At 47.1% G+C, this 17090-nt stretch overlaps 1 protein-coding gene across 2 annotated transcripts in view; it reads left to right on the forward strand.

Moving 5' to 3' along the window:
• Positions 1-17090, forward strand: part of PLXNC1 (plexin C1) — a 142068-nt gene that overhangs the window by 106558 nt on the left and 18420 nt on the right. The window contains exons 22-24 of one of the 2 annotated variants that reach the window (XM_029204687.1): positions 11921-12098; positions 14353-14456; positions 14703-16389. In XM_029204687.1, the coding sequence (XP_029060520.1) occupies positions 11921-12098; positions 14353-14456; positions 14703-14786 (366 nt within the window). In that variant the 3' untranslated portion in view covers positions 14787-16389. Of the gene's footprint in view, positions 1-11920; positions 12099-14352; positions 14457-14702; positions 16390-17090 lie in introns of those variants that run through there. The other variant, XM_029204686.1, reaches the window with a different exon arrangement.

The following is a 17090-nucleotide window of genomic DNA, read 5'->3' on the forward strand; positions in this document are numbered from 1 at the left end:
CTTTTGCAGAGATTCCGGGCTGCTTCACAATCTCATTAGTGGGGAAGGAGGAAAAAATTACAGTGGGGTTTTTGTGTTGCTCAGTAAAGGGGCCGAGGCTCCTGCGGCTTTGCTCTGGATGGCAAGCACTGCGGTGTCATCCTGGAAGAATTCATCCCCTAATTGGAGAAGGCACCATGGTGCTGTAGGCTATGTTACGGTTGTGTCCTCTGGTGGGAGAAGAGTCCCCAGATCAGCTCTTTCGAGTCCTCGGTCACCGCTGGATGGAGCTGACCCTCCACTGAAGATGGCACATGCTTAGCCGCCATCCACAAGGTGGGAGGCGGAGCAGAAGGTCACCAGGTCTGACTCCTGTCTGTTACTCCCATCTGTATCTGAGGGGGAGTGGACTGCAGTGGTTCTCCGATGTTAGCATGCATCAGAGTCCCCGAGAGAGCTTATTAAACGCCAGTTGTGAGGCGGCACCCCAGGGTTTCTAATTGCATAGGTCTGGGGTGTGGCCCAAGAATTTGCATTTCTGAAGAGCTTTCTGCAGCTGCCGCTGGTCCAGGGCCACACAGGGAGAACTACTGATATAGTCGTTACTGAGTGTGGACTCTGGAGCCAGGCAGGTTTGAATCCTGCCTCTGCCACTGGCTAGCTGTGTGACTTCGGGCAAGTTTGGAAACCTCTCTGTGCTTCCGTCTCTTCACTTGTAAAATGGGGATGATGATCATGGTACCTGCCTATCTCATGGATGTTGTGAGAATTAAGAGTTGATATTCTGTAAAGTGCTTAGACCATTGCCGGGCACATGAGTGCCCTGTAAAGAGTTATTAAATTTAATTCAAATCTCCTCGGGCGCTTGTTAGAAATGCAGATCCAGATAGACCCATGCCTGGGCCTTCCGTCCGGACTGACTACATCAGAATCTCTGGGGGTGGAGCCCAGGCACGGATAGATGTTTTAAATGCTCCAGGTAATTCTAATGTGCATCCTGCAGGAGGAACCCCACTGGTACCCTGGAGGACAAATGATGAACTTGCATCAGGGCCTATTGACTCTCCTTTTACTGATTCAGGGTCTTGTCTTCAAACTCAGGGCCTTGGTCCTAATGCAGAAGGTGTTCATGCTTTTACTTTGAGACACTTTAGGAGCCCCACAGGTTCCCAAAGAGAAATATTTGCAAGTGAATATAGGTCAGGGGAATCCAGCAGTGTTTCACTTTCATGAAAACACGAACCCGCACAGGAAGGAGAGGAGAGCAGAAGATGGAACTGGGAGTGGGGAGGACTCAAATGCCTGGAGCAACTTTTGAGGTTTGAGTCCTTTCTAATGCTTTACATCGGAACACTTTTCCCCCTTTCATTTTGAAACGTTATTTATTTCACAGTCAATTAAGACCATGTGTTTCTGATTTGTTAACACTCAACTCATCATCAAAATGTTTCTTGATGCTGAAGACATTTGTGTCCACTCGGATTCTTTTTTTCCTTTGTAGCCCCTGGGGAAAAGGTTGACGGAAAATTATGTTTTTAGAAATCCACATAAATCTTCCTTTCCGAACACAGATTTGCCGGTAGATAGCATTGAGACTGGGAGAGGGGTGGGCCACTTGTTTCTAGGGCCCTTGACTTTGAAATTGATTTTTAATGCCTTTCATTGGACCCGCCCCAAACCTCTTTTATGGTGGATGGTTATACTGGAAGCTCCAGAGAAGCTTGATCCGGTCTGTGCTTGTGTGACAAAATGTTAGCAGGCCGATATAAAAAATTTAAGGTTTTTCATTTCCTTTCAGGCAAGTCCCCTCAGCCTTAACCATCATCTTTTAAATTTTCTTCCTTCCTCTCTTTCCCACCTCCCCCTGCCCTTTCTCACTTTACCCCCCTTTCCCACGCATGTACACCCAGTGGTCTGAAGTCTTGACTTTCTAAATTTGCTGAGATGGTTTATTTATTTGAAAACCAAGGTGTGGAGAACAAACTCGATTGTGTGTGTGTGTGTAAATATTTTCAAGGAAAAAAAAGCCAGGGAAGAAAAAGAGCAGCCACCCAAACAACTTGAAATGACAGAGCCTGGTACCATGGCTGGGACACATTTAAAAAGAGGCCCCGAAACTCCTGTTTGGCTAAATGGTGAAAACCACAGCGCCTCATCTAACAGCCTAAAAGTCAGGTTTCACTCCTCTAGAATTAGGATGTGTTCTCCCTGAGGTGTAGGGTGTTTTCTAGAACATAAAGGCAACATGCCAATTGCTTATACATGAAATCATTATACTAACACATGGGCTCCAAGAAGTAATTCTTTGTTTGCTGTACCCTGGGAGGAAAATTCCTCTGCCATTTCTTAAATGTAAGCAAAGCCCCATAAAGTCACTTCCTCTAGGGCCAGAAGAAACCATCCTCCGCCAGCAAGGCACTGCAGGCTGGTGTTCAGTGAGGCAAACTGCCATTACATTCTCCTGCTCCGGGCTAGGAGCATCAGGGGAGGGTTTGTACACACACGCACACACAAACGCGTGCGCGCACACACACACACACACACACACAAGCGTGCACGCACACACAAACGCGCGCGCGCGCGCACACACACACACACACACACACACACACACACACGACTCCTCTAACATCCAGGGATTCCGAGTTGACAGCTAGAAGAGAGATAAGCCCTATTGCTCTAAGGTTTTTCCTCCTTTGCAAACTTTTAGGCACGTTCGATTTTGTGGCTGAAGAATCTCGGGCTCTCCCTTAGGGTGGGCTGTGTCTAGAGAGTCGTTCTGGAGCGGATCGCCCGAAACTTCGGAGAAGCGAGTGAAGGTTGAGGATTTCAGTTCCGGGAAAGTGTACCACATGGGAGAAAGGACATTTGCTTCACTTTCAGGAGGCGATGAGAAAACCCAATAACTCATGGCAAGTGTGCTGAATTAGCAAGAGAAGGTTGACTTATAAACAAAGTTAAGCGAGAAATGGTTTTTTGAACTCTTAAACCCAGGAAATGAGCCTGCCAATCGGCTGTATCAGAGATAGCATCTTGGCGCGCTGGGAAACAGTGTTCTGACAAACATAATATTGCCCTCATTCTCATATCTATGAGAAAGTCTTTAAGATTATTAGAAAGTCTTGGAAAAGCACAGATACTCGCTTATAGAAATCTTGATGCCTCTGCTATGATTTATTGAACGTTTCCACCAGCCCACACTAGCCTTTTCCCCCACTAGTTACCACGTTGCGGACAATCCTGGTTTGTAAAATATTTCACCTCTGACACAGCCCTAGCTATCCCTAGCAAGAGTTCCTCAGCTGCAAGCTTCCTTCAACGCGGCCGCTGGGCCCTCCACTCCCCAGCTCCTTCTGTTCCATTTAGTTTGTCCTTTCAGAAGATCCATTATCCCCATAATTAAACAACCCACTGTCCCGATTAAGTCATTCTCTGTTACTTCAATTACATCCCATTGTTCATTAAACCCTGATGTTTGCACTTCAGCAATCTTGTTTTTAATACTCCTAGCATTTGTGGAGAAACAGTAAAGTTAATTAACAATTCTTGAGCTTTGTTTTTCTTTTTCTCTCTACCATAGTGCAAATCATTTCCATTATGACTTGCAATAATACTGAAACCATTACTAACTCCATAGTTACTGTTCTGAGCTTCTGATCAGAGAAGCGAAACCATTTTTTATAATCATTTGAGGTAAGTCATCCTACTTGACGGCAGGCAGTGGAAAATGAAAAATTAACCTTAAATGAGTGCTTTAAATGATTCTCCTCTTCATATTCTTTCTTCTCACACCCATAGTCTTGGGATTAGAAAATAATTTCGTTACCTAAATACACACGTACTTAATTTTCCTCTTTATGGCTCAAATATGACTCTGTTACTTCATCGTTAAGGATTCTTATTTATACTTGTTCCCCTCAGAGAATGGTAACTTTTATAGCAAACCACGGTGGAGATAAAGGCATTTTAAATTTATTTATTTATTATAAAATTTGTTTTATTTATTTATTTTTGGCTGCACTGGGTCTTCGTTGCTGTGCCTGGGCTTTTTTCTAGTTGCAGCGAGCGGGGGCTGCTCTTCGTTGTGGTGCGCGGGCTTCTCATTGCGGTGGCTTCTCTTGTTGCACAGCACAGTCTCTAGGCACGCAGGCTCAGTAGTTGTGGCTTGCAGACTTTTAGAGTGCCGGCTCAGTAGTTGTGGCTCGCGGGCTCTAGAGCACAGGCTCAGTAGTTGTGGTGCACGGGCTTAGTTGCTCCGTGGCATGTGGGATCTTCCCAGACCAGGGCTCGAACCCGTGTCCCCTGCATTGGCAGGCGGATTCTTAACCACTGCACCACGAGGGAAGCCCAAGGCATTGTTTTAGATTTGTCTTTTATGGCACTGTCAAAAGTCAGCATTCCATTTGAAGTTACTGTTATCTAGAGCAGGAATCAGCAAACAACAACCTGTGGGTCAAATGTGGCCCTGCTGCCTATTGTTATAAATAAAGTTTTATTGGCACACAGCCATACCCATTCATTCACTATTGTCTATGGCTGTTTTCCTGCTTCAGTGGCAGAGTTGAGTAGTTGCAATAGAGGTGATACAGACCTCAAAGTCCTAAATGTTTACTATCTGGCCTTTTACAGAAATTTTGCCATCCCTTAATCTAGAGCTTGACATAATAGAGAAAAAAAAACCTAGAATCCACTCTCCTGCTCACCCCCAAAAATCTTGGCCTGTTTCCTCTCCTTCTAGGGACACAGCAGTGGAAATGCCTCACCACTATCCACAAAGCTGAAACTTATGGGCACTCTGCCAAAAAAACCCAGAAAACTGTGAAATACATTAAACCTAAAATACTGGAATCAATCATTTTGGGCTAAATTGGACAGATTCTCACTTGAGTTTTGCATGAACAAGTGTTAGTAAATGCTAGCAAGTGTATAAGACTGGTGAGAGAAACTTAAATTTGAGGAAATTCTCTCCATTAACTTAATTTTTTTCTTCAAAATGGAAAAGGCCTTTCTCCCTCAGTATTCTGTCAGGGGGTTAAATACCCTGACCCAGGAAGCGTGGGGCTCTCCGTCTTTGGTGGGGAAAAGAAAAGGTGGGTGGGGGAGGGGAGGTCGGGCCGGCAAGAGCAGCATTAGAGGGGCGGCTGGTAGAATGTCCCAGGGCTGACTCAGCTTGAGAAAAACCTCAGGTCAGAAGCTTTTCTGAGACTTGGATTTCTAACTCTGGGCTCTTGCTGCTTCTACTGAACTTCTGGAAGTGGTTTTCTTCTCTCTAATTCAGTTTAGTATAAGAACCAGACTTTTCTCTTGACCTTCATTTGGCTCTGCAGTGAAATTCGAAATGTATTTTATAGGTTTTATTTAACGAAAGCAATTATTGGCCTAAGACCGTCTATGATAAAGTCGCTGGCTTGTAATAAATTCTTTTAAAATTGATTTGTAGGTTTTAGAAGGTATTACAGAAAGGATGCAGCAACATCCCTGCCCTTATTAGCTAAGAATATGGCTGAGTTAATGAGGTAGCTGCATCATCCTTTCCCCACTAAACTGGGGAAAATGTGGGACAGTGCCTCTTCCCCTGCTTTTGATGTGTCCTCTTAGCCCTCTGCAGCTTGTTTTTTCTACCTCCCCAATGCCTGAAACTGCCAAGTTGTGTGAAGGGCCCATGGGTAAAGCTGCTAGTGAAGCAGGAATGTGGTTGTATGTCGGGGTGCTGTGTTGTTCAGCTCAGAAGAGGTGGGGTTTGGAGTCTGACCGTCTTGGGTGTGAATCCAGGCTCAGCCGCGTTACAAACTGGCTGTGTGACCTTGGGCAAGTCACTCAACCTCTCTAAACCTGTTTCCTCATCTTTAAACAAGTGGATTACTTTAATTAAACCCTAACCTTGTACATTTTTTATGAGGTCAGGAAATAATATCTGTAAGATGTCTAGCCATCATGCCACGGAGTAGGTACTCATTATTTATTTATAATAGCTTTTCCCGTCTGAGCTGCTTTTCTTATCAACAGTATGGTTGAAGCAGAAACTGTCCCCTCACCATTGGTTGGTTATTTGGTTGGTTGGTTATTGATGATGGGTGATGCAGGGCAGTTGATTAGCTGCATCCATTGTCATTAAAAGCTTATGTTACTATTGAAAGTGTTACTCATAACCCCTACGTGTGGGCTTTTACAACCTATAGCAGACAACATCCCACTGGACAGATGTGGACAGGAGACCACAATGACACACCTGCCCAGCTAACTTGGACTGCAATCCTGCACATCTAAAAGGGCTGGATTGTGGCCTGCTGCAAAGGACCGGGTCCTTCCAGTCTGGTCCTCTCTCTGGCTTTGGTCCCTGTGCCTTCAAGATAGCCTTGCCCTTCTAAGAACCCTTCTTGATAATAGAGAAGGCATTGTTCCTGAATCCATTGTTCCTTGAGACCCAAGATACCTGTGGCTGAAGCAACAGCGGAGTTTCTCTCTCTCCCACATGAAGTTCTGAGGTGGGCAGCCCAGCACTGGTGGGTACCTCTGCTGGGATGTCCTCGCAGACCCCAGCTCCTCTCTTGCTGTCCTGAGGTCACCTCATGATCTAAGGTGTTTGCCCCCTGCCAGCCTCCTTCCACATTCCAGCCAGCAGGACATATGCTGAGCTATAGAAAAGTTGACCGACGGTCACCAGCTGTCTTTTAAGGAAGTTTCCCAGGGGCTGCCACATAACACATCTGCTTAATTTCATTGACCTAAACTTAATCACATGGCCATACCGAGCTGCAGCAGAGGCTGGGAAAGGTCGTCTTTATTCTAGGTGAACGTGAGCCCCATAAAAATTCCTGTCAGTGGGGCCCAAGCCACAGGGTGCTCCAGATTGAGTGGGTTCCATGGGGTCCCATGCCAGCCAAGGTAAGGAGGTGGAGCCTCCTCTGCTGTGTCCAACCTGTCTGCTTGGATAGCGTTTATTGAGAACCTCAGGCAGATTGGGACTGCCCTTCGGAAGTTTATCACCTCGACTGGCCTTTGGCTCTGCAGTTAAGAGTGTGGACGTATCCTAGTTATGACCCTCAGCAGCTCTGCGATCTTGGACACGTTTCTGAACCTCTGTGTCTCAGCTTCTTCATCTGTTAAATGACACTAATAATAGCGCCCACTTCAGACAGCAGTTGTGAGGATTAAATGAATTAGCAAAGCACACCCAGCACATGGTGAGTGTTCAGTAAGTGTTGGCTATCATTATTAGAAACCTCAAATTGTATTATCTCCCTCAGCTTTTGTTTCTGTAAATAGTGCAGGGCTTCTCCCTGACATGGAAGGTGGTGGTTTTGGAAAGGCAAGCATGGTTCTTCAAGTCCTCTACCCTCTATTCTCCCCAAAGGAAATGGGATTCTTTATCTAGACTTCCTAACCTCATAGCCTGAGTAAGAGACTGAAGCTTGCTGCACATCAGTCTGATAGGAGTTGAAGCCAAGTAACTCCATGGTCCAGAGGCCTCCTCCTGTACTGTTGTACATGTTGCTCCTTTCCAGACCCAGTTCAAGTGGCCCTTCCTCCATGCAGCCTTCCTTGATTTCTCTCCCTTTGAAAACCCTCCTCCGAGCTAGAGGTAATATCTCTGAACCTCTAAAGCACTCCATCTGTACCTACTGTTTTCTTCCTGGTATTAGAATTTGTCGTGTATATCCCACAGTTGTTGTATCAGTCTTCACATACTTCCCAGGCAGGATCAGTGCCAGCTTCTATTGTATATCACCTGCAGTGCTCTGCACACAGTACGTGCCAAGTAGGTGGGTATCAATGAAGGTAGGTGGGTATCAATGAATGACTTTATCTACCTCAGCGTCAACAAAATGAGCTCTGTCAGATTGGGTGCAGGCAGATGTAAGTAAGAGAAAATATGACTATTGGTGTGTGAAATCCTAAGAGCATGGAATTGCACTTAGAGCGGGAAGTCTGGAGGCAAGCAGCCCTAAGGTAGGTCCACGTACTCAGCAGTGTCAGGGCTCTGGGTCACCATCTCCTTGCTCCTCTTGGCCCTTCCTCTTAGTCACAAAATGGCCGCCACAGCTCTAAGCACTGCTCTCCCCTTTTGTAGAAATGCTTTCCCTTTATGTTTCATTGGCCGGGACTGGGTTACATGACCAGTCCCTGGTGAATGAGGAGAAGAGAGCTGCCACCAGAAGAAGGAAGAGAGATGGCTGCTGATTGTACAATCAACCATATCTGTCGCCCCAGCTTTGCTGACACTTTCGTAGCCAGAGCAGTTCCTCTTAACAGAGGGGCAGAATTGGGGGGAAGAGACCAGGGTGCATTTTAGAATGCTTTAGCCTTTTGTGGGTCTTGAAAATTAATCACCATTCCATAGATTTGAACCGTGCTTAGTTTACAAAACATTTTCAGGCTTTGAAAGGCAGGCTCAGCAAATATTTAAAAACATGGAGCTTGAGTTCCTGCTTCTACCTTTTTCTTGCTGGGTGATCTTGTACAATGTACTTAATCTCTCTGTACCTCAGTTTCTCATCTGTAAAATGGGAATAATAATAGAATCTATTATATGTCATAGGGTTGTTCCTGAGATGAATTTATGTATATTAATACACATCATTTGTCCTGGTGCTTGGCACACAGGAAGCACTCCTTAATTTTCTATTATTACATGTCATGATTTAGTGATCCTGTCACTCCTTCGAGATAAGAACGATGAGAATTTTGAGGCTCAGAAGAGTTAGAGGACTTGCCCACGCTCCCACGGCTAGCTAGCAGGAGAAGGGGATGATCCAGGTGGCCTGGTGCCAGTGCTGAGGACCCTCAACCCTCCTGTCCTCTCTGCTCAAATTCTCTGGACACTTACTGAGGGTGAAACAGTTGCGTCTGGTGGCTGAATGTTGTTTCAGAGGCGGCGCTTTGGTTCCCAAGTGTATTGAGAATCACCTGAGGACGAGGACCATGTCTTGCGGCCTCTCCTAACCCTGAGTAGCACACAGGACGGACTCTGGTTAAGTGGGTTTTGAAGGGGAGGTGGCACTTCTGTGGGGATCTTCCTTGATGGGGAACAGAGGCCCAGCGTGAGCTTTTCAAGCCTGGGGGCCGGGTTAAGAGGCAGGGCCTGCTCTGAGATCCCCCCGCTACTCTTACACATTCAGAAATTGCTGTTGGGGCGCTAAGCGTTAGCGGCATAAAAAATGAACACAAATCAATTTGTGTCTGAATTTACTCTCAGAATTCCCTGTGGACTCTATAAAATGCCATTTTACCTTTTTCCCACCCATCTAGCTGTGAAGGCAGTGGCAGATTTACATTATTTTACATCCAGTTAAGGGTTTTTTTTCCCTTTTGGTTATGTTTTAAAGGAGAACATTTATTGCCTGTAAAGAGGTGTTTTTTTTTTTTGAAGACAATAGTGCCCTTTAGGTAGTCACAGAATGTTACTTCGCAAATACCTGTAAAACTATTAAACAGGCTGGGATCGCTGTAGCCCTGATTAAAAGGGCCTTTTCATTTGTCTTTATCTTTGGAAGCCCTGTGAAATAGCTTAACCACCACTACTGCTACTGGCGAGACCAACTCGTAGAGAAATACAGGGAGACACGGGCAAGTATACTCAGACCGTACAGGGCAGGACTGACGTTTGCCCCTCCAGGAACCCCGTTTGTGCTGGGAATGCAGCTTAGGACTTTGGTTATAGTCTGATCTAAGGTTCCTGGCGGTCCAGAGGGTTCCTGGGCTGTAGGTGGGACAGAGAGGAGGAGGGAGGGCCCAGGGGGTGGGAGGGACCGAAGCTGAGTGGTTCAAGTTGCCACCCCTGGCTCTCCATTTACAAGCCGGGTCCCTAGAGGCACAGGCCTCTGTTTCCTCACTCAAAAAGTGGGTATAATAATAATACACCCTCCTGCCCCAGGATATTGGGAAGATTAAAAGAATCGTGTCTTGAAATGTGTTCGGCAGGGTGCCAATAAATGTCACTAAAAAAGGAGGTGAGGAGAGGGCTCTGGCCTGAGGCTTCTCTGCCGTGGTTCTCAACCTCCACCCTGCTTCTCGCCCAGCCAGTATGTCAGTGTTTGCTAGCAGTCAGGAGTCCCGCATCCCTGCCCAGTGAGCCACTGGCCCAGAACACCAGTGTGCTCTGAGAACAGGCAAGGGAGCCACTCTCTGTCCCAGAAAAAAGAAACTCTCACAGGCCAGACAGAGACCACGACTTAACCTCAGACTCCAGCCTCCACTGATTCGGAGTTTCATCTGAAACTCGGTGAGGACTGCACCAAGGTTTACGCTCGCATAATTATAAACTGGATTGGAGAGGCAAGATGTAAAGGCAGTAAAAAGAAGTCGTGCCTCTGAGCACCTCCCCAGAGCTTCAGAAGCCCCTTCTCCGTGTCTGGGGTCCTTAAGTCCTATCTCCTGAGTCAGACACTGTTCTAGGTGCGACGTGATTAATTCAGTTCATCATCACGGGAACCCTGGGAGGCAGTTACTCTTGTTGTTCTGACTTTACAGGTGAGAAATCTGAGATACAGAGAGATTACCCAGCTAGTTAGCGGTGGGCTGGGATTGAACCCAGGAGTCTGACCCTGGAGCAGGTGCTCTGCCCCGTTCTCCTTCGGGCAGCTTGCTCTTTACTCTGATAGAGATACTGACCATGGAGTCAGGGTCCCAGCTGCTCAAGGCCGCCTGAGTCTGTTTCCACATGAAGGCATACTAATACTAACAATAATCTTAGTGATAAGTTATATGAAATAATAACACCCCTTTTATTATTACTGTTATCATCACCGTCGAGCCTTTCCCAGCAGCCTGCCCCGTGCCAAGCCTTTGGCGTGCATGATCTTATTTAATCTCGATAGAAACACTAGAGACCAGGTACTATTCTTATACCCATTTTAAAGTTGAGTTAACCCTAAGGGTCCCCATTTTCCACACTATTTGTGTTTTAATTTTTTAAACGTTTCCATTAGTTAATCACTTTACATTCCCTCGCTGCAGCCAGGCTCAAAAACACGAAATAATCGTGCATTTCACACCACACCCAGGTCCCTCTGGCTCCATGATTACCAGGGTGGCTTAGAATCTAAACTGTATATTGTGCTAATTTCAAAATACTCTCAGCACTTCCCTGAATCAGTTCCCCCAAGGATCCTGAGTATGTAACTTTGTTGTTTTAGATCTCTTTATTCTTAGGCAAAGTAAACCTGAAATTGCTCTTAAATTCCTTTTGAAATATTCCCTAGTTCTGTGTTTTCACACATTCGCCAAGGCCTTACTTCTCCCATTAGACTGATTCTGAGGTTTTGCTGCACTGGGAGAATGTTAACTGACAAAACCTTAAGTAATGGCACTGAAATGTAATTAATGCAAGAATTATAGTACAGGGTGGGGATCTCAGTGTTTTAATGAGAGCTCAAGAAACTGCCTGGCTGAAGCAGTTGAAAGTGGAGGCGGAGAGGCACGTTACTGTAGTTAATGCTGCATATTATAAAGTGACCTCTTTGGCATGATCAATACAGAGACCTCATAACCTCTCCTGTCACCTGGAAGTTTGCTACTAGGACTCTGTGGTCCTGTAATGAAAAAGATAGTCACCAGTCTGCCCTCATCTACTGTGGAAGCTTTCCAATTTTTTTCCTTTTTGAGGATGAAATTAGAAATCACCGTTTTTAGAGTATTTATATGTGTGTGTGTGTGTGTGTATATATATATATATATATGCATATATATATATATATTTTTTACTCAGATATATTTATTCAATGCTTGCTCTGTAATGAGAGTTTTACCTTTCTGTTTTCCTTTCCATTATCCCTGAAAAGAATGGATTATGGAAAAAAGATTCAAGTGGTATAATGCGATATGGTGTTTGCTAATGTGCTGTCAGAGGTATTAGTAGGACTCGCCAAGGTTTGTGTCTTTGACGAATGCCTTTCAGACTGCAGGTATCTAATAGACTTGGAAACCTGTTTGTATCTTGCAGGCATTAACCGTCACCTTTGAAAAAATCCCAGAAAATGAGAGTGCAGATGTCTGTCGGAATATTTCAGTCAATGTTCTTGATTGTGATACCATAGGTCAAGCCAAGGAAAAGATTTTCCAAGCATTCCTAAGCAAAAACGGCTCTCCTTATGGACTTCAGCTGAATGAAATTGGTCTTGGTAAGGCGATACGGGAGCTATTTTGTCCCAATCCCCTGATGAGCATCCCTTCCACCTTCGCTCCTTCCTGGCCCCCCGCATGTAAGCTCTGTTTGGTGAAGCTTACTGGCCTGGGTTGTTCCCAAAGGGCATGTCTAGAGGCCAGGAGACTGCGTGGTTCTCCCACAGGTATCATGACTCCTTTTCCTAGGAAGCAGGATCCTTCAAAGATGCTGTTTTGTTTTTTCTTCAATATTATGTTTGTAAATCAGATTCATGAGATTGCTAACCCTGAGACCAAATGAATTCACCTTGCACCAAGAAGTATGGAAAGGTGTCAACCTCAGGCCCTCTGTATGTGTTGTATTTCACATTGGCATTTGATTTGTTTGTTGTGACGCTGAGTGTGTCATTAGCGGGTGGCTCAGACTCTGGGTGTGAAGGCTAGAAAGGTCATCTTCCTCTCTGCTAATCACATCCTGCATTAAGTATAGTCTCCATCCTCCCCCAACATGAAACAGCATCTGCTCTGAATTCATTTTCGGGCTCTATTGGTATACTGCAAAGGCGAGCATATGCGTGAGCGAGCTAACAGGGCTCCACTTCACTCAAATGTTCATCAACATTTTAAAGTTGAGCTCCACGCAGCCCTCCCAGGAGACTGTCGTGGGATTTTATAGCAGATAATGGGACAGGAAAAAAGAGTAAAATCGCCAACAGTGACAGACAGCATAACAAGGTTCATCTCTCTTCCATGTACAGTTGTAGCCTCCACGAAGCAGGCAATTAAAATCGTCCCACCGGGCCCTCTAAGTCAGACTCTCTGCTGAAAGGCCATTGCGAGAAGCCTGGGGGCGGGGTCCGGCACATTTGAGTTGAAACCATGCAAATGTGTAGCAACCCCAAGACCTGGCTTCAAGGAAAGCAAGGCCACTAAAGCACCTCTCAGCCACCTCTCTTCTGCTTCCTTCGGTTGGCTGGATTATTGGGCACTTCAAGACCATGTGAGCTCATTTGGGTAGACGCAGGGGGCAAAGGGCAGCCCCGGCCAGGAAACCATGACGTGACCCAGGGCCATCAACTTCCTTGCCCTGAGCCTACATCTCGAAGTATTGCTCTGACTACCAAGGAGGTGGCCGCTTGGAGCCGAGGACTATGGGAAAACGGCCCGGTGGCCTCAGTCCTGCCGCTGCCTGGTCCGTAGTATCATCCTCACACCATCCAGGGTTTGTGCCCATCAGGTGTTCCTGGCCTCCAATGTAGTGGAGGCAGGGAGCAGGACAAGCCCACTAGAAGCTTCCCGTTACAGTCTGATGGCAAATGGCTTCTGCATGTCTGCTCATCTTCCAAACTACCTCCGCGGCTAGCCCCAGAAAACTAAGGCAAAGCCTTAGAAACCAGCCATAAATTGTGTTAAAATCCAATACGAGAAGCAGCTGTGCTGAGATCTCTTATAGCAGAGGCTCACAAACTCCAATTCCCAGAGGGGCAGGAAGTTATAAATAAGGGGTGTCAGCCCACCTGGGATAATGGGAAATGGTGGGACCCGACTTAACTGGGGAAAGACACCTGCCACGTAAGGGGGCAGTGCTACTTAGCTTCATCCCATGATTGCCACGGGGGCCGGTGTGGTCAGTGTTACCAGATGATCCAGTTTTTTAAAAGAGAAATCACAGGTCCTAATTTTTATGTGCAATCTTCCAATCTTTAAATGTTGGTGCTGAATTGACATATTATTATTAGAATAATAATAAATGAAACATGGTGCAGGTTCACAACAAGAAAAAAACCCACATCCATGGGCCACATTCTGACCCTAGGGCACAAGTTGGCAACCCCTGTAAAGGAGTTGAAGCCCATGGCGTTGGCATACGAGCCCACCAGCGCACCGCACACGGGGACCGACGGAAGATGGTTCCCAGAGCACCTGCTTGTGAACACACAGGTGTGGGCATACAAGTTTGCTTTTGGAATTTTCTGAAGAGCTGAGTCTCTCTGAGGATGCCTTATTTTGTCTTCCTTTGGCTTTATTTCCAGGCTTAGCCTCAGAGTAAAAGCTTCAGGGAAAAGTGGTCTTACACGTCAGAGCCCTAAACACAAAACAAAACTGAAGTCAGGCTACCAGTCTGGCTGATCTGTCTTCCAAACCACTGTATTTGTTTTAGCTAGTTAGCAACATAAATAATAATTGCAAAAGTGACAGGGTAGCATTTTACATTCCTCATTGTCATGTTAAAAGAGAACAACATGCTCTTTCTTTTTTTTTTATTCCCAGAGCTTCAAGTGGGCACACGACACAAAGAGCTTCTGGATATTGACAGCTCCTCTGTGATTCTTGAAGATGGAATAACCAAGCTAAATACCATTGGCCACTACGAGGTAGGAAAAGATTTAGCACCCACCAGCTCCTTCCTCATCCCCAACCCTAACCGGATTAGATCATCTCCAGGACCACATAAATTCTTATTACAAGACTCTCACCCATTTTCTGGAATCATTTGCGGGTTGCTTATTTCTGGGTCAGAAGTTTTCCTTAGTTGCTCGTGGTCTGCTCATTTCCCGGTACCCCCTCTCCCAGAGCTGCGATTTTCATGTAACCCAGTCACTCTCCATCCTGCGGTTTAGGTCGGAAGCTTCACCCTTACCAGATTCTCTGGCCTGTTCAGTGGAAGAGGTACTGTTCAGCTTGACACTGAACAGAGCCTCTAAAAGTTCTAAGTTGCACTGCTGTTCATCATTGACCCAGTGAACTTTGTGTAGGGTCCTTGGTTTCTGAAGAAGATCTCCATTTCCTGTTTGTTTGAAACATTCAGCGATGCCTCCTTGGCCTCTGACCCACATGCTGGGTGAGTGTTGAGGTGGGTGAGGGGAGTACGTGAGCTGTCAGAGAGCTGAGTGCCCGAGAAGCCTGCCCCGAACCAGAGAGGGGACGCAGGGCAGGTTTCGGAACACTCCGGCAGACTGGGAGTCATTCAGCAACATTATCAAATCTTTGTTGAGTATCTACTCTGCACTAAGAGCTGGGGCTGCACGCGAGAGGAACAAAGGCCAAGTGTCTGACCTCACGGAGCCTGTGGCCCTGGAGAGAAGGGGTGGAAAGGGAAGAGGAGACGAGGAGTAAGGCAACACCTTACTACTACTAATACTAGCACTGTTACTACAACACGGTGTGATAGTGCTGTGACTCGGAGCATCCGAGAAGGCTTCCTGCAGGAAGCAGTGACTCAGCTGAGACCTGAAGAGTGAGGAGAACTTAACCAGGCCAGCATACCCAGCAGGGAAGGGAGTGCATGCTGCTTCTTCTGCAGTAAGACTTTTAGACTGGCTAGAACTTGAGAGGGACAGGGGTAGCAGTGAGAACCAATAACAGCCAATGTTTACGGAGCCCCTGCGCTGTGTCAGGTGCTGGCCTCTGCCTTTCCCTTTATTTCAGCTCATTCTATCCACAGCGGTCCTACGAGACAGGGACTATTACTAACCTGCTTTATAGATGGGTGCACTGAGGCTCGGGGAGGCTTACTAATAGCTAGTCCGTGGCAGAGGCAAGATTGGGATCCAGATTGTTGGGCTCTAGGGTCCACGGCTTAACCAGTACCTGCCGTGGTTTCTCACGGAAGAAGGCCAGAGAAGTGGGGAGGGAGGGGAGAAGGGGACCGTGCAGGCCCAGCAGCTTCTTCAGGAGTCTGGATTTTATCCCCAGCACAGTGGAAAGCCATTGGGAGATCTTAAACAGGGGAGATTTGCGTCTCAGAAAATGACTGTGGCTGTGTGTGGAACATGGATATAAGAGGTGCAAACCTGGAAACAGGGAAACTCGTTAGAAGAACCTCAGGTGAGAAATGATGTTGACCAGGAATGACACAGTGGCCCTGGAGATGGAGCCAAGCAGATGGGCAGAAGGTGGACACCTTGAGCTGTGTGGCTGGGAGAGAGACTGCGGGAGGGGAGGGGTCAGGAAGGCATGGGGCTGGCTGGGCAGATGCACAGGTGCTCTTGCGGAGACGGAGAAGACAGGGGAGTGGCTTCCCAGGCCCCTTGGAGAGTAGGCGCCCCGCCTTTCATGGCTCTTAAGTCCCAGGGAGATGTGTCTGCACCAAGAAGGTGTTTGGGGCCTGCCCGGCTTTCCCCTCACCCAGAAAGAAGCTGAGACTTCTTGAGCAGAGCTTCCTGGACGGCAGCCAGGAACAGAGGGCACCACAGCCTTGGGCTCCTTGGCTGAATGGGTCTCAGAGCCGGTTTGGAAATAGTTGCTTTGGGTGACCCGTGGGTGGGTGCTGCCCCTGCAGCCTTTGCTGGAGGGCACCAAGCAGAGAACGTGGCAGGTTAACAACTTGCTCCTGTGCTCCCCCTTCTGCAGCTTAGACTTTCCAACCTTGGGATCATCTTGCCAAGAGCTGTCGAGCTTAGCCTTTGGAGTTTATAAAAATCCCCAGGGAACTTTCTGAACGTATGTATTCCTGTCGGCGGGCCACATTCGGAGAAGCAGTGCCCCAGAGGAAATATAACGGATGGAAGGAGTCAGAGGTGGAAGTGCCTAGGAGAGGGGGCTTATTATGGCATCAGTGTGAAGTTCAGAGTTGCAGCCCGGCCGCAGTCTCTTCCTCTCCCTGTATCTGGGGAGCGAGCTCGTCTTGGCAAGCCTGGCAGAAACACAGCCACAAATGCCCTCCTTTCGCGTCTTGACGAATGTGCTGGCGTTGCTCAGCTGTGCAGGGAGGGCTGGACCACCCTGGTCAGGCTTCTCAGCGTCCCCTGGCAACTGTGTGGCATGGGGTGGGCCCCAAAGGAAGGGGGTGTGGCCACTCACTGGCATTAATAGGAAAAGGCAGGCCAAGACACTCCAGCAGGGAGAACGAAGAACCACCACCGCCGTCTGCAAGGCAAGGGGAAGACTGTCAGGGGAGATAGGACATCAGTCTTCACTGGAGACATCGGCTGCACTAGACACCTATCTGCTTAAGGATGATAATGAAATTAATCCGGCCTGTAGTCACTTCCCATCCAAATGATTTA

The sequence above is a fragment of the Monodon monoceros genome, unplaced genomic scaffold, assembly GCF_005190385.1.
Source record: "Monodon monoceros isolate NGI ecotype Baffin Bay Population unplaced genomic scaffold, NGI_Narwhal_1 Super_Scaffold_6, whole genome shotgun sequence".
Classification (NCBI taxonomy): Eukaryota; Metazoa; Chordata; class Mammalia; order Artiodactyla; family Monodontidae; genus Monodon; species Monodon monoceros.